Source organism: Pinus tabuliformis, chromosome 4_2 (genome assembly GCF_031772625.1).
Source record: "Pinus tabuliformis cultivar Carrire ecotype Pingquan chromosome 4_2, CPIR1, whole genome shotgun sequence".
Taxonomy (NCBI): Eukaryota; Viridiplantae; Streptophyta; class Pinopsida; order Pinales; family Pinaceae; genus Pinus; species Pinus tabuliformis.
Window position 1 is genome coordinate 1,111,633,966 of NC_142304.1, and position 27,764 is coordinate 1,111,661,729.

Genomic DNA, 27,764 nt, shown 5'->3' on the forward strand with positions numbered 1-27,764 from the left:
TTAATTTTCTTCTTTACACTAGTCAAAATTGAGAGATACTTTTGATCTTCTAGATTATGGTTGACTGCCTTCTTGTAGTTTCTTACTTTCCTTTTATCATCTAATTATTTATCACACCCTAGATTCTCCCTAAATTTAGATGTAATAATATTTTTAATGTTATTGGTTATTTTGTAAAATGACGTCCTCTTGTATTGCCTATTGATTTAGCCAAGGCTTAGTATTTTTATGGCGTCCTTACTTGAGCCATGGGTTGTTTTGGCTAGAGTTTTAAGAAATTTTGGGGGCATATTGTCATCCATAATGTTTATCTTGTTCTTGTATATTAAATCATAGTGGTCTCAGTGAGGGAAAGGCTCACTTTTAAGAGGAGGATAAGATATTGTACATTGGTTTTGATACTAAAGTCGTAAATGATAAATTTCTTTTGGATCTACTCTATCTTTCTTCAAGTTTCCATTGAGATATTATATTCCCAAACTTCACATCCAGAGAAGATAATAGGTGTGATGAGAGTCTCAAAGAGAGGTGTTTTTTTATCACATAACCAAAGGTTTGCTAAGTTACAATTATTTTCATGCCCATAATAAACTTTGCACCCTCCATTTTTCTTTTTCTTCATGGTATAGTGCCAATTGAGTTTGTGATGAATATCAGTTATAATATATTTGAATGAAAGTACTTCCTCCATATTGTTGTCATCCTATATGAAAATATCATACGTGATCTTTTTGGATTTAATTACCATAATATTCATTTTATCATTGTTAAGAGTGTCATCCCTATACTAGAACATAGGTGCTTGATGATTTTTAGTTGTTTATAAAGGTTTTAGGGACTCCTTGCCATAAGAATAATATCATCATGTAAAGAAGGAGGGAAATGACTATGCTAGCAAGAGTGAGACCAACATAATGTCTTGTAAATAATGTTCTGATTTATCTATATATATGAGTAACATAGCCTGCATCTTGCCAATAATATTTTAATTTATCAATATATATATATATATATATATATATATATCAAAATGAGTAAGAAATTGAGAATAAACTTGTTTAATTACGATATCACTTTAGATCTTAGGCTTTTGTAATCCATAATGTAATAAGCATGTCTTTCAGATTAATCCGAAAGACATACTTACTGCGATATCATTGTTAAGTTCTTCCAAACCATCTTTAATATTCCTAAATTTAACAATTACATTTATTTTAAAATAATCTCTTAATCCGAAAGATATACTTACTACGATATCACTGTTAAATTCTTCTAAACCATCTTTGGTTTACCGTTCCTAAATTTAAGAAATACATTTATTTTAAAATACTCCATTGCAGACCTTGCAGACCTCGTATATCTTGCTTTCCAAGTTTCATTGGTCTTGAAGTAAATCATTATGTGGTGAATATTTTACTAATAAGAAATTTGCAAGCATACTTATGGTTTGTTTTAGCTTTTAATATAACATGTATGAAAGTTGGCTTAAGCCCCACGGCATTGAAGTCCAAGAGATGATGATGGACGTGGAGTACTATGCATTCACAAAATTAACATATTTATAGAGTAACTTACAAGCAAGCATAGTATACGTGATATTATATTTATTGAACTGATGTCGAAAGAATTTTAGATTAAGATGTCGAGTCGATTATTGATTGGACAACACATTGTTTAATAACAACTCAATTAAAACTATAAAAATAAATTCATATCTAATATAATCGTTACGTATTTGGCAAAATTTAAATTATATTTTTATTAAAATATTTTTTAAAAGATAAACACTGTCAACCTGGGAAAAAATCCCGATTCATTAAATTAAACTATACATACTTTATAAAACCTTAATGTTTATCGAAATATTACCGTTGTTAATTTCTAAAGTACCTTGTGTATTTGGTAAGCTAAGGTTAAATTAATTTTTTTTATCAAAAAAATATCTTGTGATAATAAATATACTTTTTATGAACCTTTATATCTTGTCAAATATTGCAAGTGGATTACCTTTGAAAGCCTTGCAAAAAGGGAGAAACAGACGTGCCAAAGTTCCCGCGCTTTGATCCATGTGGGGATCACGGCCCATAATCACAGTTCCTAAACCATCATTATGGATTTAAAACCTTTGACGAGACTATGGTGGATAGACAATATTATACTTATTCTCTATAGTTCTCTCCACTTTTTCTTAAATTATTTCTTTTCAAAAGTTTGGCAACCCAAAATTTCGGATGGCTTTTAATTGAGTGATGGATGCTTGTGGGGTTGCTCCAAACTTTATAGACAAAGGATCCCAATTTTTAATATCTTAGTGCTCTATGCTCTGCCTTCTTCTTAACCCATACCCCCTTAGCTCTCATGGAATCCATGTGCAGTGGGTGAAAGAAAATATATTATTTTCAAGATTGTAATTTTAGAGAAATATTAAGCTTATTTTTTTGGAATTATAATGTTGTGATAGATGGTTGGTATTTAAATAATATATTATGTTTTTTCATATACTTTGTAGTATATATTTTGTGATATAGTTGATAAAAGAAAATATAATGATTTTCAAGAATGTAATTTTAGACAAATATTAAGCTAATTCTTACGTTGTGTGATTTTACTTACGTTGTATGACTTTACATGATACATTATGTTTTTTCATGCACTTTGTAATATAATTGATATGCACTTTGTAATATAATTGATTTGGGATATAGTATAAAGTTATGACATCATTTGGGATAAGTATAATGGTTAAAAATAATGATTGTGAAATAGGTGGTTAACATGGTTGTTATGATTGTTATTATATTTATTTTATGATTAATGTTTTGGTAGATTTTGCGGTTGTTAATAATACATTATGTCTTTTCATGCACTTTGTGATATAGTTGTGAAGGAAAATATAATGATTTTCAAGAATGTAATTTTTGACATATATTAAGCTTATTCTCTTTATGATGTCTTGGTATGTTGTGTCACCTTACATGATACATTATGTTTTTTCATACACTTGTAACATAATTGATATGGGATATATTGTTATGACATAATTTGGGATAAGTAGAATGGTTAAAAATAATGATTGTGAAATAGGTGGTTAACATGATTGTTATTGTAGTTATTATATGATTAATTTGTTTTATAATGGTTTTTTAACGAGAAACATAAACACAATTGTATGATTAAAAAGTAATCACATATATATATAATTGGGAATAAAATCACATAATTGTTATTAGTTTTATATTATACAATTGTTTGTGTTTATTGTACGCCAATAATATATATTTTATATAACTTTTTCTTACACATAATAATATTTATGTTTTTTAGTAATTAATTAATACTTTAATTATAAGTCAAAATCATTGTACACCAACGTAAATTTCTTCCTTAAAAAATCATGTTATTTATGCACTTTACCAAGTTTACATCGAACAAATCTAGAAATTTGTAACAACTCTTAAAATTATAAGTCTTTCACCCTTAACTAACTCTTAGAAAATCTACAATTTTCCAAAAGCTCAATACATATAACATCTACTAAAATATCAACACCATCCTAACTAAAATAATTATACTAACATAAATTATTAATCAAAATAAAACATTACAACTAATAAATATTATTATTTTGATTCAAAATAATACATTTGTTTTTTTCAAATATTATTTTTAAAAATAATTATATTTTAACTAAATAATTATAAAATTAAATTATTTAAATTTTGTATAAAATTAAAAAATAATAATAATAAATTATAAGGTTAACATAAATTCATTTAAATTTTATATAAAATTAAAAAATAACAATAATAAATTATAAGGTTAACATAAATTCCCATTACTCGGTTTCTCACACGTACAAGAAAAATATCACACCATTGCCGAACACGAAACTACGTTCTTACTGCAAATTATTGGTCGCGTTGTTGATACATTATTAGGATATCCACGTACACTGTTTACTAATACATTGTAACTTTATGCTTTTTATGCTTTAAAACTATTTTTTTTGGGTTAAATTTAAACTTTCATAAATGCAAACATCATCATTAAGTGTTTTTTCGTTGATAGAATTTAAAATGTTTAATTTGATCTTAAATAAACCTTAAAACCATTTTTAAAAAGTAAGTACATTAATTTTCATAAAAGAAGAATCGAAAAAGAGTGTTCAGAAAAGAGAGATCAAAATATTTTATCTTTATAATATATTTAATATTGTAATTTTTTAATAAAAAATAGAAATTATTAATTAAAACTAAAATATTTTTTCCTGGTCAAATTAAAAATGTTTTATTTTATTATTTTTTTTTATTATAGTTCATATATTTAATTTTATTATTTTATTATTATGGTTCATATATTTATTAATTGTTTCATTTGTCAAATTAAAAATGTTTTATTTTATTATTTTATTATTATGATTCATATATTTATTAATTGTTTCATTTTCATATGGATTAAGATGGGTTTGTATGTTTTTCTATTTATTGTTAGCCAGTGGAATATGGAAAGATTGCACCGGTTCAATTTTTTTTTACCCATAATAATTGAAACAAGAATTTAAGTTAATTTATTATTTTTTAGAATTATATCATAAATCATATATTGGATGATAATTGTGAAATTCCAAAATATCAATAATTTTAATATATCTTATTTAGCGAATAACCATCTATATATTCTACATAATTATTTGTCATATAACTAAAACTCCATGCCAAATAGCTAAAATTAAACCCTCTATAACACTTATAACCCTTGAACACATCATTATTTATACCATCATATATATATTCAAATAAATTATTTTTAAAAATTAAATATTTTTAATATTTTAAAATAATATTTAATTTATACTTATGAATATTGATTATAACATTTAACTTCAAAGTAACACAAAAGTGCACAGCATATTAAAAAAAAAAAAAAATCAATATTTTTTTTTTTAAATTAACCTCATTATTGAAATTAGGAAATTACTCAAACCCAACAAAAACTTTAGTTTAATGAATTATTAAACTTATAACTCTCGACATATATCAAAACTTTGTTTTCACGAAGGTAAACATTTAAGATTTATGTGTTTTTTTATTATATTTATTTTAAACACCAAAGGTCTTTCATCTATCTTTAACATTTCAAAAAGATATAGCTATTTGTTTATTGGTCTCTTATTCATGGATAAAAGAATTAGATCTCTCTTTATTTCTAAAGGTTCTAATTATTTATATTATGTTAAAATTAATTATTAAATTGTGGTTTATTTCGATAATAAAATACAAATTTATAAATGAGAAATTGTGAAGTAACAATTTTATTTTAAAAATTAAAATATTAAAGGAAAAGTGAATTATTTTAACTTAAAAAATAAAGTAAATTAATTAAAATGAAGTAAAATATAATTATTGTTGACATAATTTAATTATTTTATGTTTTGGGTTTTTAAGTTAGAATTTAATGTTTTGGTTTTTTAGTTAGAATTTAAAGATATAAGTTTTAGTGAGATTATGATTTTTTGTTATTGAGAATGTGTTTTTGAATGTATAAATAGATTTCACGTCATTAATTTCTAGAACACTCAGTTATATAGATTTCATAACTCAAATTTATGTTTTTGGTTTTTTCGCTAGAATATCGGGTCCTAAGGATGAACCACACTTTTTGGTTCGAAAGGCATCGGCCAAAAAATTCTCTCATGTGATTTCTACCGAAATACTTTGTTTAATTTATAATGATATAATTTTTAGGGAGATCATGATTTTTTGTTATTGAGAATGTTTTTTTGAATGTATAAATATATTTCATGTCATCAATCTCTAGAACACTCTAATTATGTAGATTTCATAACTCAAATTTATGTTTTTATCAAATCCTCACAGGATTCCAAGTAAAATTAAATGGAAATATATATATATATATATAAAATGAAAAAAAAATCATGAATTTTATAAAGAAAATTGGTAAGAAATTTGAAAATGAAGATGGATTTTTTTTTCAAATGTCCTCCATACAGATATTAAATCACATTTTCAAAATATTTATTATAATATTTAAATTTATAAAAAATTAATTTATCAAAATTATATTAATTAATTTATTAATTTAAATAAATTAGTTAAAAATTTAAATTTAATATTAAATATATAAATTAACTTCTTACATATCAATAAATTCCTTTTGGCATTTAAAATAATATATCTTCCTTTTGGCATTTAAAATAATATATCTAAGAGATTTTCTCTTAGGCATAATAGCTTATTATGGGGTCTTGTTTATTTTTTCAACAATATAATTTAGGAAAATATTGTAATTTTTTATTATTTAAAATGCATTTGTAATGTATACATAAATTCAATTTCTTGAAAAATATTTGAGATACTAAATTATATAAAAATTGTGGCAACTACAGGTGAGAAGTTGAGGAGTCAACCTCCTTGCTGCTTATCTATGTGCTTGGTTCATATGTTGAGAGCTCCCACTAGAGTTTGTGCTTGCACTTGCTCTTGTATTGAGAGGTTGGTGCTTCGTTTGGAGTTGGTCAAGCAAAGGAGGGTGGGGGGAATCTGTTATGGATGGGTGAATTTGTAGTGAGAGTCAGTGACTAGTTGTGGAAGTTGACCATTGTTCTTTTCTTGCAACTTTGGTTCAACAACTTGGGTTTCGTCCTTTCTAGATTTTCTTTGTCTGTTTGTCACTCTTTCTGGTAATGCATGTTCTGGTTCAATCAATCTGTTAGGTAATTCTGGTGCACTAGGGTTTCAGGTTGATTTGGAGAACTTTAATCTTTGGTCTGGCTTTTCTTGGCTTGAGATGGTAGTGTTGTTACCTGGTTGGAGTGTTGAATCTCATGCTCGGTCTGCTAAAGTTAGTTTTTGCAGCTCTGACCTCCTAGTTCAATTTAGAAAGGTTTAATTGTGGCATGCCTTGTCTTTGGGCTTGTCTGTGGCTCTGTTTAAAATATTAGATTTCAGTGGATTTCAAGGGTGATGGAGATTATTACCCTTGGGTGCCTAGTATCAACGGTTTATCTATTGGCTTAATTGGGTGTCAATTGGGTGGTGTTGGTGATAAATATACTGTCAATTTGTGTTTTCTATGTGTTCTTGTAATAGGTGGGCATTCTCGCCAGTCTTTTGGTCGTGGGTGCTCGCGTGGTAGTTAGGGATTTGAATCCCTTCTACTTGTCATGCCTCCTAGGCAACACATGCAATGCAGAAGGGGCAATGACGACAACATTGCATAGGACAACATAGGGCCTCACTATTTACCCAGGACTCGACTGCACATATTTTAATGCAGTGCGTCTTGAGACCCAACGAGAAATCAAAAAATTGGAGACCAAGGTGAGTACCGAAAAGCAATCCCACTCTGACTCTAAGATATTAAAGGAAGTCTCTTGCTAGGTTCCTAACCCTAGTCACACTAGGGGAGGGAGAAAGAAATACCTCATCTCACTTGCACTACAATGGCAGATGAAAACTCTGCTTGGTTTAGTATTAAAAGATAAACAAGTGGAGAGGTGCAATATGTTTTCTTCGCTGGAAGATATTAAAAGGATATTGAAGAACCAACATTTTTCCACACATAAGCTCAATGAAACATTGGCCCATGTAGAAGGGCATCTTCAATGTGACTATGATATTGTTGCACCTCTTGGTTCGAGTGCAATGGACCCAACTCCCATTTATTCTTTTCACTATTAAGTCTACTAGAATATTTAGACTCTATCAATATTTTATAATATGTTAGTATATCTGGAATCTACCCATATTTTATAATGTCGGTCTAGAATGTCTAATTGCTTTTTTTGAGTTTCTTTGAAAATAATAATTAATTGTTTCTTTTGATTTTCCTGGAGACACAGTGAGAACCCCTATATAACTAGATGTAATAGCACATTACTCTGCTTTGAAGACATTAGGGAGTAATATTTTTTTTTTTTTTGTTAATTTTTAATTTAAAAGAAAAAGATATAATTTATTTAAAAAAACAAATTATTAACATCATTCCACATATTTAGAAATAAAAAGACTGCCAAATAATAATTTGCAAATAGAATTAAATAAATAATGCAAAATAATAATTTATGTATGTGTGAGGTATACGCCAATTGAGTCAAAGGATTCTACAGTCAAAATACACCCCGCCACCATGAGGCCCCGATCTCCACCGTACGCAACGAATCCAACATTCCCTCGTTGCACGGATGTGATCATTGGACGGGAACCGTTCTCGGTAACAAACGGACGACAACTTTCCCGTTACTTCTGTTGACGGAATTTTCGGGCAAGGGCGGGCAGTTGAAGTCTGGAATCACGGGTGGACTCACGGGGCATTAAACGAAAAGTCTTGGAGTCCCTAATAGACGTCCGATCGCACACGCTGGAAGATCCAGCGCCGAAATATGACATATGGAGAAAAAATTATTCGGAAGGATGACGTGTCGCCTCGGAAACGCGTCATTAGAATGTTTGGTAATCGCCAAGGTTATAGCCAGCGCCGAGTCTGAGCACAGAGGCTGAGATACAACTGTATTTAGGTTTCCAAAGCTAAGGCATGGTACTAAGGCTAAGGCTTGGAAAATCTACAGTTCAAGGCCGAGGCTCGCAAAATGCCTTGGCTGATGACTGGCCGGGCTTTTGAAGCGCGAGATAGAGTCTCCGGGTGATTCTTCAGCGTCTTCCCTGAGCTGAAGCTTCAAAGAAAAATCTTAAGAAGTATTCATATAATTTTTCTATGAAGCACCGTTTTCTTGGGACAGGTATATCAACTTCGTCTCAGAATGACGAGAAGATTGGTGTTTTGTTCGGCGGAAACCGATGAGAAATGCGGCCTCAGACTCGAAATGACCATCAAAGCCATTGTTTTTAACGCAGCCATTGTTTTTAACGCGACGAATTAGTCTTTGTTTAGTTCGACGAACATCGAACATATTCCACGGTGGAAATTTTGGAAATGGCCTCCGAAAGTCAGCTTTCGTCGAGCTTTACTCTCAATACGAGCTTCCCTGAGAAAAATTCTGTTCAGAACGGGGTTTCTTCGAACGATTATGCGAATTCGAAGAGATTGAATGGGCCAGAACCGGGGAATGGCGACGACGGAATGCACAGTAGGCCGAGCTGTGCAGAGCTGGCTTCCAGGAAGGCCGAAGAAGCAGGTAATAGATGGATGTCTTAAAAAATTCAAGTGAAATGGATGTAATCCATGCGAAAAAACGAACGGCAACAAGTTGTCAGTGAAAGCTTTAAAAGAGCTCAAACATTTAAAGCATTTCAGGCCATCTCCAATTCTGTTGATCCCTTTAATTCGGATATTTATGTTAGAGCCTTAAAGATTAAATTTCTGCAATTTATGCGAATACGTGAAAGAAAACCCAAGTTCTTAAGTATTACAACAATTTGATTTATAAATACCTGTTTGCCAGAGCTTTCAAGTTTCAAGTTCTACATTTTATGCTACTCCGTGAAAGCAAATTTAAGCGCTTGAGCATTCCAACAGTTTGGTTTATAAACATATGCTTGCCAGAGCTTTAAGGATTGACATGTTGCAAGTCATGTGTGTATGTTCAAGACAAATAATTTCTTCTGTAAATAGGCCTGTTTAAAGTTTTCGCGCATTCGAGCCGTTTGATTCATCTATACATATTCAGAGCTTTAAAGATTGAGCATTAGCAATCTATGTCTATACCGCTTATAGCATATACATTCCTTGCGGCATCGTTTCTGCGAATCTTGCTTTTAAAATTATTCGTGTAGTTATATTTAAAGCTCTGGAGTATTCAAGCTGTTTGATTTGGGTATACATCTTTCTAGAGTTAATGGATATTGATTTCTTGACTGACAATTCAAAATTCGGAAGCACCAAAATTAAATGTTTAAAGCTTTATACTAGTGTAGCTCTTCATTTACAGGTCTAAAGCTTGAAGGCATTTAGATCCTTTGATATGATATATGCACATTTGTATAATGCAGCTTCTAGAAGGTACCAAGCTGCAGCATGGCTGCGAGAAATGGTTGATGGAGCTACCGATTTACTGCCAAATGAGCCAACAGAGGAAGAATTTCGCCTGGGACTACATAATGGTCTCATTCTTTGTAATGTTCTCAACCAGGTTATTCCAGGGGCAGTGCCAAAGGTAGGATGCAAATTCTATCCCTTTTCACATGTTTGAAGGATTTGGTTGGTCCTTTCCTGTCATCAACAGAGGCTGCTCTGTTTTGTGTTTGAACTGTCAATATGTCTTTATGTTCAAACATTATAGTTGACTTATGCCTGCGCTCATAACATGTTGATCTACTTATTGTAGAGGTTCATGCGCAGAAATTGTCAAACAATTTTCTTAACGAACAACATTTTTAATTGATTTTTGCTTGAGGTTATCCCAGGTAGTAGAAAGTCCAGGTCCTCTGGTTCCTTTCCCTGATGGGGCAGCCTTATCTGCGATTCAGTATTTTGAGAATGTGAGGAACTTCCTTGTTGCAGTTGAAGAAATGCAGCTTCCAACCTTCGAGGCTTCTGATTTGGAGCAGGTATGTGCGTTTACACACATCATAGTATCAAGAGGCTGGTCATTGGGCATGTACAAGTAAGTGGGAAACTCAAAAGATTGTGCCACGGTTACATTCATACAAGCCTTCAAAAACATGTCCATGTTCTGTAGTTGCAGCAGACCGGACTCTAGATATACAAAACCTATCTCGTCCATGCTTTCTGGAGCACTCTATTGTGTTTTACAAACTGTATATGGTTCACATGAAAGCAATCAGTGTTGGACCAAAATCATGCATACATTCTGAAAAAGAATATTGCGCTTCCTTATGCTTCAGAGTTTGCTCCAAAACGTCCACTGCATACAGTTTGAAAGCAAAATAGTTCATGTCATTGTATATTGTACCCAAAATTATGGCTTTCGTGAAAGAGAAATTTGATCTGCAGAATGAAGCCAAAATTTCTATATCTCGTTGAAAATAGATTAGCAAAATTGACAATGTTTGGTTTGTTGAAGAAATTGCTGGAGGAATACTTATTGTAGGTTTATCTCACTTTACCTTCTGGTGATTGTTTAAGGGAGGTTCATCAACAAAGGTGGTAGATTGCGTTCTAGCCCTGAAATTATACTATGATTGGAAACACACTGGAGGACAGGGACTTGTGAAATATGGAGTTAATGTGAAGTTTCCTGATGGAATAAAGCTTCCTATCAGAGGTTCTGGGAAAGCCTCTGATTCCGTCAATAGTTCACCAGTGAAGAACGATCAGGATCAACTAAAAAAAAGTGATCTCCTTGGAAACATTGACATAAGTGCTCTGTTGGAGTATCTCTGTATGAAATTTCCTGAGGCTCTCTCCGCTGAGTATACAAACAAAGATTTCTCCTTGAACTGCAATGGGACAGTAAGTAGGCTATGACACTTGCTGATTGTTTTGCCTCTCAACTTTTTTATTCTGCAAGAATGTGAATTTCAGAAGATATTTTGCATGGATGCTCTTATTTCAGATAATAAGTGATGTTTGTAAAATTATAAAAATTGATCATAATCAGAAAATGAACCCTTTTATTGAATCAGCATCCTCCATCACAGGTGCTGAGCAAACTCCTCCTTGCAATTCTTTCTGACAAAAAGGTTGAAGAAGTGCCAATGGTGAGCCCTTGATCCCATTCATAATTCTTAATATAAGCTACCAAAACTTCGTAGTAGAAAAATTGCCTTGTCTCACAAAGTACTTCTTATATGGTAATCGACTTTTTAAGCAGGCATTGCCTTTGTCATGGGTCTGTGAAAATGCTCTTTGGTGTACTTATGATTACATCTGTCTTCCTAAATTTTTTATTGCACTTTCAGCTTGTAGAATCCATGTTAAGAAAAGTAATGGAAGAGTTTGAACAAAGGCTTGCCAATCAAGGGGAACAGGTAATGCAATAAATTCCATTCCTACTTTGCAATAATCTACTAATGTGATGAATGTTGCACTTGGATTCTCTACTAGTTTTGTGAAAAATCATTGTGTTAAATCCCCTTTCAGCATGGGCACTTCAAATATTCAACGCAAAAGAAAGCTAATTATACCTATCTATCTTTGTTTACAGTTGAGAATGGTTCTGAAGGACCTACTGAAATGTGAAGATGGGTCTTTTCTAGACACTGAAATTCTGAGGGCACTAACCAAAACTTCTAATCTAACAAGGGATAACTTCCAAGCCGATGAAGGCAAACAAGGAAACCATAGAATTTCAAAACAACTGTATGCCAAACAGTTTCCTCTTCTCCCAGACATGGTAGATGGTCATAGAAGTCTTGACCCAAAGCAGCAGCTGCAACAAAAGGAAATTGAGGTATAAGCTCAAACTGTGTCTGAACTTTGAAATGCATTGATACATAAGTTGATAACCTTTTTCTACATGAGAGGCCATGTAAGTCCCTGTCCCTAAGCATTGGAATGTGGCAGGAACTGAAGTACACACTCCATATCACAAGGGAAGGTGTCCAAATGCTGCAGCTAGAGTTGAAGGAAGAATTGGAAAATCTAGGTAAAGCTCGTACTTTCACGTTATGCTGAAGTCTGATGCTGCAACTGACATTTATTAGTTCCTTTCTTCCATCTATTCTCATTTTTCAGCTGTCTTCCCATAACAATGATAAATATCTTTTCAATTGTATAATTGTAGAGATTCATTTTCATGGGCTTGCAAAAGCTGCCGCTGGTTATCACAAAGTGCTAGAGGAAAATAGGCAACTATACAACCAAGTACAAGATCTGAAAGGTATGTAAGTGTGGCGTGTAAATCTTATTGTGGATGAATTTTAATTTCCATTTTCAGTATCTTATACAATTCCGATGATCTTTCCTATTTGGCTTAGGAAGCATAAGAGTGTATTGTCGAGTCAGGCCATTCCTGCCTGGACAGGATGACAGACGATCTACAGTGGATTTTGTTGGAGAAAATGGCACTCTTATGATTGTTAATCCCAACAAGCATGGAAAAGATGCACGCAAGACATTTTCCTTCAACAAAGTGTTTGCATCATCTGCCACTCAAGGTACCTTAGTTGGATAAATCTAGCTCCATTTATTTAGAAGACTTAGACAGTTATCAGCTAGTGTTCTAACCAATGTTTCTCATGTTGATTCGCAGAGGAAGTTTTTCTAGATACACAGCCTTTAATCAGATCTGTTTTGGATGGCTACAATGTTTGTATTTTTGCATATGGACAAACAGGCTCTGGAAAGACATATACCATGGTGAGCCACATGTGATTCTTCTATATTTATGTTAAGTTAAAGGCATCGCAGTCATAACTTGATAAAAAGCAGAATTTCAAATTAGGGTTTCCTTGTCATATGGCACCCTTAATGAAAAATTAGGGTTTCCTTGTCATATGCCATATATCAAACGAATACTACAGCAAGTCATGCATGATATCACTAACTGAGAACTACCACTGTGGCTACTCTGAAGTTCTGTATCTTAAACTAAGTGACCAGTCTTCTTCTTGGTTCCATATATCGGACTTATTACTGCTTCTAGATGCTATATCTAGATCCAAGTTTTTGTTGCCTTTGATCTCGGACAATTCAGACTTGGACTTGGCTGAATTGATGGAGTTGACCATATACCGTCTTTCCTCAGCCCACTAATTGATTTGGGGACTGGTTTTGGTGCTAAACTAGTCCAATTCAGCTGGGTGCATACCTACTCGGCCAAGTTGGTCATCTTCCTCACTGTGGCACACAATTTGAGGAAAATTAGATTTAAAAAAAAATCTACCTAGACTGTAAATCCTATCACCCTAATCCCTTAAAAAAACTACATAGAGATCCTCTCTACCTCTATTTGCCTCACTCCTCCTAGTACTGCTATTGTAGTCGCAAATGTTTCTGAGGAGTTCGATGTGTTCGAACACTCAGAGCCAGAGGATGACCTTGTAACTCATGTTGACAATCCCATATCTAGAAATGGTGATGAGTTTGATGATTGATCATGTTAATCAGTGATCTGTAGTAGGCCAGTAGATTGTAGCATATTTTTTTTTGATTCTGTAGGCCATTCCGAAACTCATTGATTATGTATTTTGTAAGCCGTTCAGAACCTCATTGATTATGTATTTAGTTTCTGGTATGTATTGAACTCAATGTGATTTTGACAAATTCACCCTTACATGATATATAAATGAACAGATTTTGAATATTTTCTCTCTGTTGGTTAGGAATTTCTAAAATACTTGTTTTTCGTTAAAATAAAAATATTGTATGTAGTTTTTTAGTAAGCCGAGTCATTAAATTCAAACAGGTCCGAGTCATTGCCAAGTTTGAGTTGACCTTGTCCGATTCCAAGGCCAAGTCCGAGTTTTTAAACCTTAGTTACAACAAACATTGTTGCATTTACACTACCTAAGTGCTAATCAAGCTCCATTTAACTGCCGTGTCTTTTGCAACATTTGAATGGAAATGGCATTAGGTTCACTATATAAATTTTGCATTTAGTGATCTATGTTTCTTTTCCAGACTGGTCCACATGTAATTACGGAAGAGACTTGGGGAGTGAACTACAGAGCACTGAACGACTTATTTGAAATCTCTAAAACGAGGACGGATGTATTCACGTATCACGTTGGAGTTCAAATGATAGAGATATATAATGAGCAAGTGAGAGATCTTCTTGCCACGGACAGTTCCAACCGGAGATATCCTTTCTTACCAATAGTCTAAATCATTCTCTTCATTCTTTGGTTTTCTGTCCAAATCTGAATTTCTTTGTCTTGATTGGAAAAGTCCTTCACTCCACTGCACACTAGAAATCCGCAACAATTCTCAGCAGAATGGACTCAATGTACCCGATGCAAATTTGGTATCAGTTACATCCACATTTGACGTTATCAATTTGATGAACATTGGACAAAAGAATCGTGTCGTTGGAGCAACTGCTTTGAATGATCGTAGCAGTCGTTCACACAGGTACAGAAATCGTTCTGTTTTCAATACATGCAGTCTTTAGACAGCAATTCTTTTGAGCCATGTGCATGTTTCTATTTTTCTTCTCTCTGGCGATGTTACAAGAATGATCGTATTTCATCTGCATGGCTTATCTTTGAGTGATGCTTCCACAGTACATTACAAATGCATGCCTAACATCAATAACAGGAATAGATTACAGTGTTTTGACAGTGCATGTCCAAGGAACAGATTTGACCACAGGGTCCATCCTTCGAGGATGCCTTCATTTGGTGGACCTTGCTGGAAGTGAGAGGGTAGATAAATCTGAGGCTACAGGAGACCGGTTGAAGGAAGCCCAACACATCAATAAATCCCTTTCAGCCCTAGGGGATGTCATTGCTGCACTTGCACAAAAGAGTTCACATGTCCCTTATCGGAATAGCAAGCTAACACAGTTACTTCAAGATTCCTTAGGTAATGACCTGCTCTTCTCCATCTATCAATATTGAATGTTAGAACCTCAGTTTCCTTATATTTAAGATACTTATCTCATGTTTCCTCTTGTCAGGGGGACAGGCAAAAGCTCTTATGTTTGCCCATATAAGTCCTGAAACAGATGCCTATAATGAGTCACTCAGCACCCTCAAGTTTGCAGAGCGAGTAGCTACCGTTGAACTTGGTGCAGCTCGTTCCAATAAAGAAAGTGGAGAGATCCGAGAGCTCAAGGAGCAGGTCCTTTTCCATTTGCCTCACGTTTTATGCTTTATCACTTCAATTTGAATACTGATTTGGAAATTCACTTGAATTGCTTGAAAGGGCATATACAATTTTTTATGAGAATTTTCATGTTTATATAGTCATCCTCAGAGTTGGCTTCAATCAAATAGCAAGGAAGATTCAGAGTGTTATATTTTTACATTCTCTTGGTCCTCGTTCTAGATAAATTTTCAATATGGTGTTTACGTCAATTTTGATTAGTGCAGATTTATAATTTAAGAGTTGCACTAGCAAAAAAGGAAGCTGAAGTAGAACAGTTCCAAAGTAATCGAAGCACTGAAAAACAGAGGATGAAGGTTGGAGTATCACCATTGCATTCACATAGGCAAAGCAGAGATATTCAAGCACTGTCAAACCGTAGACAGCCAATGGAAGAGGTTGGAAACATAGAGGTACATGCATGTATCTGAGTTTTCTTCTTATTGTTATCAGCAGATTTTCTCTTTCTTGGTCTGGACTCTGGATGTACAGGATGTTAAGATATGAACATACATTTCCAGGTTAGAAGCAGTTCCACCGGAAGGCAGAGGAAACCAATCTATGGCAGGGATGTTTTAGGGGAGGGCGCTGATGCAAATTCTCCAAGACCAATCCGTCGATCTTCTCCAGAGAGAAGATCATTATCTGTTGAAAGGAGATCATTGTCTGCTGATCGTGGAAATCACATAAGGAGCAGAGTTAAGCATGATCCATTGGAAGAACAAGAAGTAAGAAAGTGGCAAGACAAGGTGACGGTCAATAAATATTTAACAATTCACACAGCAGCTTCACAGGATGATTCCTTGAGACCAATGGAAGCTTGTGAATTAGCAAAGCAAGACAGCATTTCTGATATGTTCTACCAAAGGTGCCATGCTAATCCAAGGAAAATATATCCAGAGAGAGAAGAAAGACAATTCGCGATGGATCACAATGAAGGGTATGGAGGAGTAAAGAGGAATAAAGTTGATGTAAAAGGGAAGAATGAATATCAAGTGCGAAGAACTCCTCACCATGAAACATCAAATACAGATGAATCGGATGTAGATCTGTTTCGAACTAGTGATTTCTCTGAAGCAGATTTGTTGCAATTTAAGGAACTTAATCTTATTGACGTAGCTCCCATACAACATGTTCCCCGAATCAGAAAGACAATGCAATCCTCTACAAGGACCACTCATCACATAGAGCGGAGGTAAGCTGAATAAAATATCTCTATAATAGATGGTTCAGATCAGCATTAAAATGTATGGCCTTAAGGCTTACAAAAATATGATGCTGATCTGAGTCAGTGATGTATGTTGTCTATTAGTTTGCTGAGCTTTCTGTTATTTGTAGTATTATGGTCTTGTTGATGTTATTTGTGTATATGTTGTGGTAACTTTAATCACCTTCAATTCACTTGCAGAAGTCCAATCCAAGCAAAAAGCCCTTCTTCAGCAAGCAGATTTGAAACTAAGTTATATGGAGGTGGTGGGCAGCCAAAACCTCGAACAGTGAGGCAGTCAGTTTCTAACCTGCCTTATGTGGGAACAGATGGAAAGAGAACTTCACCTGGAGGGAAATTTAAACCTTGATATCAAGGTGGCTTCCAGTAAGTATCCATTTGACAGTCCATTCCAATGATTTCTACTTTTTGCTCTGGTTGCAATTTGCACCACTTTCACCTCAAGGATCATCTATCGAGTACTATGACATCGCGAGGCAGCCGGTTCTCAACTCAGATTGGGGAGTTATCATCCAAACCATCAAAACGATGGCATGGCATGGCCCTGGGTGTTGTTGTTGAGTATCTTTACACATCTGAGCTCATTTGATTATTCTTTTCTTGACTATTTATTGGATCATAAAGAGGTCTAGAGTGCAGTGAATAGATTATACAGTTTGGGTGTAAGAATGGAATTGCGTCTTATTTTTCCATGTTTTGTAGTGTGATGTACATAATTTGAGCCGACGCTATCGTTGTGATGCTCCTACAGAATCAGTCATATCAGGCTGTTTAAGTAAGAGGCTTTTGTATTTTTTAGAGTACACCGGTTATGATTCATTTTGTGAAAATTACTTGGGATCAGTATCTCAACCTATATGTTGTGGTGATTTTGAGTTGTATACAGTCTACCATCTACAGAAATATCAATCACTTTTTCAAAATTTGTCCTTCTCCTGAGGTTCATCAGCTTATCAGCTTTGGTCAGTTTCTTCTCCACCTCTGATTCTAACCTTTAAATGGACTGTAAAAAAATATTTTTCTGAATACATCATTCCTCCAAGAGCTTGTTGGAGTCATAAAATATTCTGAACATTGAAGCTTCGTCATAAAGAGAACTGTCATAACTACAATGCTTGATACTCGCTCAAGCACAACCCAAGAGAAGTTTCAACTCATAAAATGGATGAGTGGAACAAATCTAACCTTTTTTTCATTTTCTGAATTGAGCTCTCAAAGGCTTTCCACTGGACATTTTGTCTCATGTCTACCCTTTTCTCCTTCACTTTGTTTTAGGTTTTCCACTGCAGTTTCAACTCATAAAATGGATGAGTGGAGCAAATCTATCCTTTTTTCATTTTCTGAATTGAGCTCTCAAAGGCTTTCCACTGGACATTTTGTCTCATTGGCTTCCTTTTTCTCCTTCACTTGGATTTAGGTTTTCCACTGCAGTTTCCGCCCTTTGGATTATGGGCTTTCTTAAAGGCGTCCTTTTTATACGAAGGTTAAAGGCACTTTGGGTGTTTACACCCCCAAGCCGTTGGTTTATTTTACTCAAAATTAAAGAAATGAAATACTTATATCGACCTTCTGCATAAAGAATGTGCGGTTTGTATCAATGTTGCCAATATCGGTATTAAATCTGCGAGGATCTGAAATCTGAAAATATTGTAAAAATATGGAAAAAATCGACAAATACAAAAAAAAATCATTTTTTTTTTCAAATTTTTAATTTCTAAAGCATGCACAACTTAAAATAAATGCATCGATACATAAATATGAAAAGGGAACTAATATATAAGATGTGCGATATCATGTCTAGTGCTACATCACACATAATAAGGAATCATGTCCTGAATACTAAGTCCTAAGTCTTGACTCAACGTCAAAATATCAACAAAACACATAATAATGTATCTCATATCATGAGTCATAATGTCATATACAATGAAATGAACCAAATAACTAATACTATTGATTTCCTTTGCCCCTCTTGCGAGAAAATGTAATAACTTTCCCTTTAGATGAAGAAGGTGTTGGGGCTGGCATTGGCAGTGGACTTTGCTATGTTTTAGAAGTTGAAGAACTAGGAGCTATAAGAGGTAGACCACATCCTCAATTGGCGACCATGGTAGGTGGTGTCACGTCCTCCTCCTCCTCCTCTGCAGCTGCTACCCCTTCCACTACCTCCTCCTCTAACCAATCAGGGGTTGACTCCATGACAGGCTTCTCGGCCTCAACCCTCCATGCAACAAATTTCTCAATCTCATCCAATGAGATGGCCTCCACATCAGGTGTGTTCTCAAGTTGTCTCACCCACAATCGAAGATTGTAGTAGATGCAGGCTTGTCATTAAGTTATTGGGACTCCAACCTATACAAGGGTCATAAATTCATAAATTATAAATAATATATTAATAATCATAAAAAATATTATTTAATAAATTCAAAAAATTAATCTTAATATTTTTAACTTGTTACGCTTTTTGGTGTGTATTTTTTGAAATACACTCCAGTTGTGCTCGCATTGGAGCTATATGTTTGGCTAAGCACTTGAATGGAGACCCTTTGGAGATTGGGTACTCTGCCACCATAGCTTCTCCACTATGCATCTACAACAAATAAGATAAACATAAGAAAAAAAATTGAAATTTGAAAGTTGAAGCAAAGTATGAAGAGACGAAGAAATTTGAAACAAACTAAAGCTTACTTGACATTTAGTCTTTCTATCCACAATAGCCATGTCAAAGCTAAATGTGCCACCTTGTTGGGCGCAACCCAACTTGGCCTAGTTTTTGGCAACGACTCCGCATTTTGTGGAGCGGAGCGCACAGTGGAGCGCGCAACAGAGTGTGAAGTAGACCGTGTAGCGAAGCAATTGGAATATACCGTGCGATATAAGGGCTTTGTGATAGGGCGAAGCCCCTTATTTTTGTAAAAGCATGTGATAATGTAAAGGATCAATGGTTTTAGCTATTTGTTTTAAGGAGTCCATGGTATTTGGACCACGGTATTGTAACGATGTAACCCTCGATGTAATAGTATATATAGGGTCAGATAATAAGAGGAAAGTCATCTTGTGCTCCAGATCTGTGTTATGGTGGAACTTTTGTGATCTGTTGTTAGGGAAAAGAAGGTGAGGCTTTGCAGTTGAGTGTGCGAGTCAAGAACTATTTGTTGTACAAAGAATCATTATATTAACAACAGTTCTTGTAGATGTAGCCCCATATTGAGGTGAACCACGGTAATTTGGTGTCTTCATGTGTATATTTGCTTATTATATGTTGTAACGTAACTGTTTATTACAGTTGCACTTTATTTCAGTACAACGATAATTTATGTATTTATATGGTATGTTTAAATGATTAAATGAATGCAGAAAAGTGATTTATGAATGTTAAGAATAAAAGATAATATAAAACACCACATCGCATCATCTTCAAGGTTGCGAAAACCTGGTTCTGCATCCTCCCATAGTCACTTCGGGTGAGACTATGATCTGTTAGCAGGTCGCTGCTAAAAGGGCTAATGATTAAGGATTTTGTTGGTGCGCAGTATAGATGTTCATTGGCAATGGATCCAAGTTTTTGCAGCCTTGAAGGATGATGCGATGTGGTGTTTTATATTATCTTTTATTGTTAACATTCATAAATCACTTCGCTGCATTCATTTAATCACTTAAACATACCATATAAAGCCATAAATCATCACTGTACTCAAATAAAGTGCAAATGTAATAAACTGCTACGCTACAACAGATAATAAGAAAATATACACATGAAAACACAAAATTACCATGGTTCACCCCAATGTGGGGCCACGTCCACAAGAACTGTTGCTAATATAATGATTCTTTGTACAATAAACAATTATTGACCGGCGCACTCAACTGCAGGATGTCTGCACACTCAGTTGCAGACTCAGGCCTTTGCACACTCAGCTGCAGAGTCTCACCTTCTTTTCACTAACAACAGATCACAAAATTTCCACCATAACACAGATTTGGATCACAAGATGTGATTTTCTTCTTATTATTTGACCCTATATATACTATTACATTGAGGGTTACATTGTTATAATACCATGGACTCCCTAAAACAAGAAGCTAAAACCATTGATCCTTTATATTATCACATGCTTTTACAAAAAGAAGGGGCTTCACCCTATCCCGAAGCCCTTATACCACGCGGTATATCCCAATTCCTTCACTGCATGATCCACTTTGCACTCCATTGTGCACTATGTTTCACAAAATGCAGAGTTTTTCCAAAAACCAGGCCAAGTTAGACTGCGCATAATAGACCCCCAACACTCACATGTGACTTGTTTCGAGTCACTCAACTACTTTGCCTCTAATTTTTGCTGCAATATTGTTGTAAGTATTGTTGAATTGCAGCAAAATTTTTGAGAATTGTTTTTCTTCACTGCATGCTTCCTCCAATAGTGCTTTTGTCACATGTTTTGTAGCTTTTTGCACCATTGTTGTCTCCCTCGGTCGAAGCTCTTGAAGCTTCTCTTCTACTTCCTAAGATAGTTGGAGAGCCTCATCCTGCCAAGGTTGAGTTCTCTCTGTTGAATCTTGTTCTTCCTTCTTGAGTTCCTCAATATTCTTTTGGAGGGCCTTTCCCTCATTAATTTTGGTGAGCTTTTGGAAGATTGGTAAGGTCTTCATAGATGCCCAAATTTATTCCCATTGTTGCTGCTTCTGCTGAATCTCTTTCTGCAAATTTGGATCTTCCTGCAGCGAAGTCTAAATCTGTAAACTCTCTTCCAAATGTTTCCCACAGTCTGCCACTGCTGTAGAGATGTTTTCCATTGCAGTCTTTAGGTCAGTCTCCCTCTACCCTCTTACTTCCTTGGTTGGTTTCTTCCGTGGAGATCTCCGTTGTTTTTGTGATGATGCTATTGCGGTTGATGCGGTTGCGGGCATACTAGCTTCCATGATTCCAGATAAGCCTTTTCTCATGAAAATTACGAACAATTTCTTCCCAAGAATGCTCAAGCGACATATGACAACGATAATTTATGCAACTTCTTCATACTATCAACACTCGAAGTCTTAATTCAGCAAAGTTCCAAATCTGGGCGGGACGCGACCTTTTATAACAATTTTGAATATCTAATCCCATCATTAGCTTAGATTTTATCCAAATTGTATTCAGATTGTGTTCATTAATTGCATATCTATCCTTAGATCTTGCCAATCTGTCCTCATAAATGCAACTTTCCGTGTGTTTTAATGTTAACTTTTCCCTTTTAATGGTCATATTTTTCTAGCGAACTTCGATGCATCCCATATTGTTGCGAACAACCCTTATTACGTCACAACTCTTATGTACTTGGACATAATCCAGAGTGTAGTGAAGTAACTTCCTACTTCGAATCTCTTTGTAATGTAGTTTATAGTCCAATGCCCACTTTCAACTACAGGTGGCATTAATACTTTTCTCCTCTCGTCTTTAGAGCGAGTTTGTAGCGATAGGGTTGTCCCTCTACAACTTCAACCTACTTCCATTTACTCTTCCTTAGATCATTTCACCATTTAACTTCGCTAATTGAACTGCGCCTCCATCAATAATATGCTTGATAATATATGGGCACAACCAATGCATCTTGAATTTTCCTGCAAATTTTACAAACTTACTATCATAGAGGAGAACAAGGTCTCCTATCTGGAGCTTCTTTTGTTTAATATCTCTAACATGCCAGACTTTTTCTCTTGCCTTTTATACCTACTGATGGAATCCTGCTATAAATTTGCCTTCTTCCAAAGTAATCAACTGCGACATTATTTTCTCCATTATATTAGGGTCTATCATATCTGTAAAAGCTGCAATCCTCAAGCTAGGTACAATATATTCCATGGGCATCACAACTTCTTGTTGGCATTATGATACATGTGTTGTCCTTGATGGCAACTCACTTATAACATAAGTCACAAGTCAGTTTAGAAGTGATAGAATATACAATAGAATACCGAAATGAATACAGATGTGACAGAATGCATGGCAATTCAAAGGAATCAGTTCAGAAGAATGATAAAGTTGGAAGTTCAAGAACTATACGCGGGTTCTGTTAAGCCAAGTCGCGTATGCACGCGAGTTCAGTAAAGAAAAGTAGTGTATGGTTTTTGTACCATGGTATTCTAAATACCAGGGGTCCTTACCATGGTATTGGCCCATAGTAATGAGCGCGACAATGAATATTGGTCTTGCCAAAGATTAACACCAACACTAATGTTGTTTTGACATGTGGTATTAGATGAAGGCTAAACTATATAAAGAAGTGAAGATCAAAATGCTAAGTGTGCAAGAGAAAGAGTTTTTGATGAATACTTCAATCTGAAGTATACTTGCATTGTAAGGACCATAATTATCATGCTGATCTAAAATAATTATGCATTGATAGATACAATGATGGATCAAGATCATGAGATCTGAAATGACTGTTCATTGTATGATTTGTTCAAGGATTGACTAGATCTAAGTACTGACACATGTTTTGTTCTTTGATTATTATGTTCTGGGTCTTTCTGAAGTTCTGAAGAGCCGCGCAATTTTAGGTCAAAATTTGCAGATCTATACGTGGGTTGGTTTCCAGAAAAGCACGTATACGTGCGGGTTCACTTCTGCAAAGTCGCGTATATAAAATAAGGAGTCTTTTGTTCATAAATGATTGATCAACCTGATCAATGTTGTTGTTTCTCTGTTGTCTGTCAATGATGTCCTCATGTTGATTTGGGTTGAGTGATTGAATGATGAAGTTGAATTTGGGTATTAATTGATTGATGAATACTAGTTGATTGTGGTTGAAGATCAAAGACAGTCCTATGATTGGTTCAGATTGTTGTAGTAGATAAGAGTGTGATTTAGTGTTCCTTTCAGAAATTGTAGTGGTCAAATTTTCAGTTTTCAGTATATTAATATCTATTGTTTCTCTCGAGAAACAAGTGTATGCACATAGGTTGCCTTAAGTGAAGTAGCGTATACATTTTGAAAAAGAATGATCAAGGTTGCAGTTGATTCTGTGTGTTAATGAAACATTATGAGTTTATTTTTGTATACTCGTTACAGTGATCTGACTGTTCCAGTTGATTGGGTAATTTTTTATTATGTATTAGTTGTTTGGGTTTCAGTGATTAGTTGTGTCATAGATTGATGATTGTTTTTTATCATAAGTTTTGATATTGGATCCAGTCTGAAAATTTTATGGAACGTGGTCCATGGATGTTGCTAAGGGTTGGAGCCTCTAGTGAAGAAGTCGAAGCTTCTTACCAATAGTAGTTGGTGATCAAATCAGGGGGTTGGAGCTCCCTTCCAGTAGGAGCTGGAAAATGAGTGAAGGTTGTAGCCTTCAGTAGGTGGGTGCTTGCATACTGGTATGAGTATGCACTAGTACAAGAATGCAAGTATTTTTTGATATTAATAAATTTTGAAGACTGAGACGACAACATAAGTGGTTTTCTCCCACATTGGGTTTCCACCTTAAATCCTAGTGTTCATGTGTGTTTTATGTGTGATACTTTATTCTATCCTTATTGCACTTGTTTACTACTTATCAAATGCCTGATAAATCTCTTACATTCTGGTTCAAAGTTTAACATATAAAGAATTAGTTGTTTTACAAAGTTTACTTGGAATACGCTAGTTTCTATTACAACGGTCGTGTATATATGCTAGTTGGGTTCAGTCAAGCCGCGTACTACAGTAAATATTCTCAACAAGGCTCATGTTCGTGTGAATAGTGATAAAACTCCATATGAACTTTGGTATGGTAAGCCTCCCACTGTAAAGCATTTTAGAGTCTTTGGAAGCAAATGTTTCATTAAAAATAATGATGAAAAACTTGGTAAGTTTGAAGCTAGAGCAGATGAAGGAATACTTCTTGGTTACTCATCTAGAAGTAAATGATACAAATGTTTTTTTTTTGCTAAGTAAGTTTAATCTATTAAAAGAAAATAAAAGATATTTACAGAGGGGTTCTGGCTGTGAAGGAATACAGCCTATCTCAGCTTGCCGAAGAACTAGTTCTAAGACTGCCCCAACAGAGGGGAAACCAGTCTGATAGTGCGGGAGTTACAAAAAAGAAGACATCACTGAACATTTGCCACAGTTTTCTGAAAAGTGCTAATAAACCCACATAAAACCAGCAATTCATCCTCCTTGGTGCACCTACGTGGACAAAAAAGAGGAAGAAGAACCAAAAGTTAGATGAAGTGCCACCTGGCATTGGTGATTTTGGTGATGAACTCCTTCATGGAAGGTTCCTCCACTATCGGGCAATGCCAATCATTGTGGTTGTCTGGCTGAGTTTGGCCTTCTCTACTACCATCGTCCAGCTGCGTGTCCTCCTCGTCCATCTTGCGCCTCTCCATGGCTGGCGTGGCAAGTTGTGGCGCTGAATCCTCTTGCAGGTCCCCAACAACCTCCTTCCCTTTCCGTTTGGGCTGCCCACCGTGCCCTTCAGGCTCATCTTCCTTGTCTTTGTTTTTATTCTGTTGAGCTCTGTTTTGACTTGGTTCCGCTCTAAGCTTATCGTTCTCGGGGAAGGTCATCGGGGTGCTCTGTTCCGCTTCCTCAGAAAAGGAGATGGAAATGGTTGCGGTGATGATCGGTTGATTGAGAGTGCTTCGGAAGTGGAAAAGCGTGGTATGGGGAGAGTGATGCTGGGGCAGAGGGAAGGGAGCAGAGCGAAGGCTTGCTCTACCACGACCGCTTCTGGTGTTGGGATAGCGTGGGTTTTCCGCCGAGGAAGAAGGAGAGCCCGAGGTGCTTCGCCTCCTGACCTGCTGCCGAGAGCTTCCACCCCTCGAGCCGCCCCTTCTACTGATCAAACGCTGTCGAACCATGATGGGATGAGGAACAAAGAGAGCACCAGGGTACTCTGAAAGAGGAAAGAAGAGAAAATTAGGAGCAGGCGGAGGGCGCGACTCAGAATTTTCCAAGCATAACCAAGCAGCCTCCCGTAACCCGACTTTGCCAGACCATCTATGCACTTGGAGCTTCCAAACGAGTCCATTGCCGTGCATGAATTTAACATCAACCGCCTCTCCTTGGATTGCCCCCGCCATTACTCCTGCATTGAATGGAGCCGAAGCCCAACTCGGGCTGAAGCATGCGGAAGTGATGGACAGATCCGTGTACAGCTTGTGCATATCAGTGTCCCAATACATGAAACCAAATGATCTCCCCTGCCTCTGTTGAAGTCGTGTCTGGTCATTAACCAGGTGGTGCTGGGCGGGTAGGTGTCGTCCAGCCTTGCCACACCATTGTCCCATCGCCTTAACTATCAGGAAAAGCACTTGCATCCGGGGGTAAATGATACAAATGTTACAATAAGAGACTTTGGAAAATTGTTGAATGCATTGATGTTGTGATTGATGAAACACACACAGGGCCCAAAATGTAACATCAACAAAAGAGGATGATGATGATGAATTCTTTACCACATCAATTCGCAGTGATATAGAAGAAGAAACTAATGAAGCAGTAGAAGAATATACATTAGACAAAGAAAAGAATCCATCCAGATATGTTCAAAAGAATCATCCAGAAACTCAAATTCTAGGATAAAAGGAATCTGGGGTACAAACAAGAAGAACTCTTGTAGGATATTCTAGTTATCTAGCTTTATTATCTATCATTGAACCAAAAAATGTGAATCAAGTAAATGTTGGGTTAAGGCCATGAATGAAGAACTTGATCAAATTAAAAAGAATGATACTTGTGAATTGGTTCCAAGGCCTCATGATAAAAATGCTATAGGGACAAAATGAATATTCAAAAATAAATTGAATGAAAATGGAGAAGTCATTAGGAACAAAGCTGGATTTGTTTGTAAAGGTTATGTTCAACAAGAAGATATAGAATTTGAAGAAACATTTGCACTAGTAGCCAGACTTGAAGCCATAAGAATGTTTGTTGCATTTTCAAGTCTTTGAAACTTCAAAGTTTATCAAATGGATGTAAAATCTGCCTTCCTTAATGAGATCTAGAAGAAGAAGTATATATTGAACAACCAAAAGGATTCATTTTGGGGAATGATGAAAACCTTGTATGTAAACTCAAAAAGGCTTTATATGGGCTAAAACAAGCTCCACGGGCATGGTATTATCGTCTTGACAAATATCTTCAAAAACAAGGTTTCAGAAAAGGATCCGCAGAAAACAACTTGTACACAAAAAATAAGAGTGATAAACTGCTAATTATTGTGGTTTATGTTGACGATATCATTTTTGGCAGTAATGAAGAATCTATGAGTCAAAACTTTGCTTTTGTTATGCAGTAAGAATTTGAAATGTCTTTACTTGGGGAACTAACCTATTTTCTTGGTTTACAAGTACAACAAGAAAAAGATGGCATCTTTCTCTCACAAACAAAATATCTCAAGCAAAACCTGAAGAAGTATGGAATGGAAGAATGAAAATTTGTATGTACTCCCATGATGATAGGATGTAGCCTCAGTTCTAATGATGATTCTCCTGCAGTAAACCAACCAGAGTACAGATATATGATTGACAGTCTACTTTATCTAACAGGCACCAGACCATACATCATGCATGCAGTTGGGATTGTTGGACATTTCCAAGCCAATCCAAAGGAATAACATCTTCAGGCAGTAAAGAGAATATTCAAATATCTCTAAGGAACCCAAGATTTTGGTCTATGGTATCCTAAAGATGCAGATCGTACCCTTCATGCATACACAGATGTAGATTGGGCTAGAAATGTTGATGATCGGAAAAACACTAGTGAAGGTGCAGTTTATATGGGGCCCCGATTGGTATCTTGGTTCAACAAGAAAAAAGGTTCCATTGCCTTACCCACAACAAAAGCAAAATATGTTGTTGTTGCATCTTGTTGCACACAACT

General features: G+C 35.2%; 1 protein-coding gene across 1 annotated transcript; it reads left to right on the forward strand.

Annotated features, from left to right (window-relative positions):
- Positions 1–8,568: 8,568 nt before the first annotated feature.
- Positions 8,569–17,694, forward strand: LOC149173564 (kinesin-like protein KIN-14Q). Its single transcript, XM_089424664.1, has 18 exons — positions 8,569–9,154; positions 9,969–10,132; positions 10,383–10,526; positions 11,065–11,391; positions 11,565–11,639; positions 11,841–11,909; positions 12,086–12,331; positions 12,445–12,526; positions 12,665–12,760; positions 12,858–13,037; positions 13,133–13,239; positions 14,503–14,681; positions 14,788–14,952; positions 15,152–15,405; positions 15,500–15,663; positions 15,915–16,100; positions 16,209–16,882; positions 17,096–17,694. Exons 1-18 carry the CDS (start codon positions 8,953–8,955, stop codon positions 17,262–17,264), a joined length of 3,483 nt encoding a protein of 1,160 aa, XP_089280790.1. The 5' UTR covers positions 8,569–8,952; the 3' UTR covers positions 17,265–17,694.
- Positions 17,695–27,764: the final 10,070 nt, after the last annotated feature.

Coding starts and splice junctions, on each gene's coding strand:
- LOC149173564 (XM_089424664.1), top strand. CDS start 8,953: ATGGCCTCCGAAAGTCAGCTTTCGTCGAGCTTTACTCTCAATACGAGC. Junction 11,392..11,564: donor CCTTGAACTGCAATGGGACA/GTAAGTAGGCTA, acceptor TTATTGAATCAG/CATCCTCCATCACAGGTGCT. Junction 12,332..12,444: donor TGCAACAAAAGGAAATTGAG/GTATAAGCTCAA, acceptor GGAATGTGGCAG/GAACTGAAGTACACACTCCA.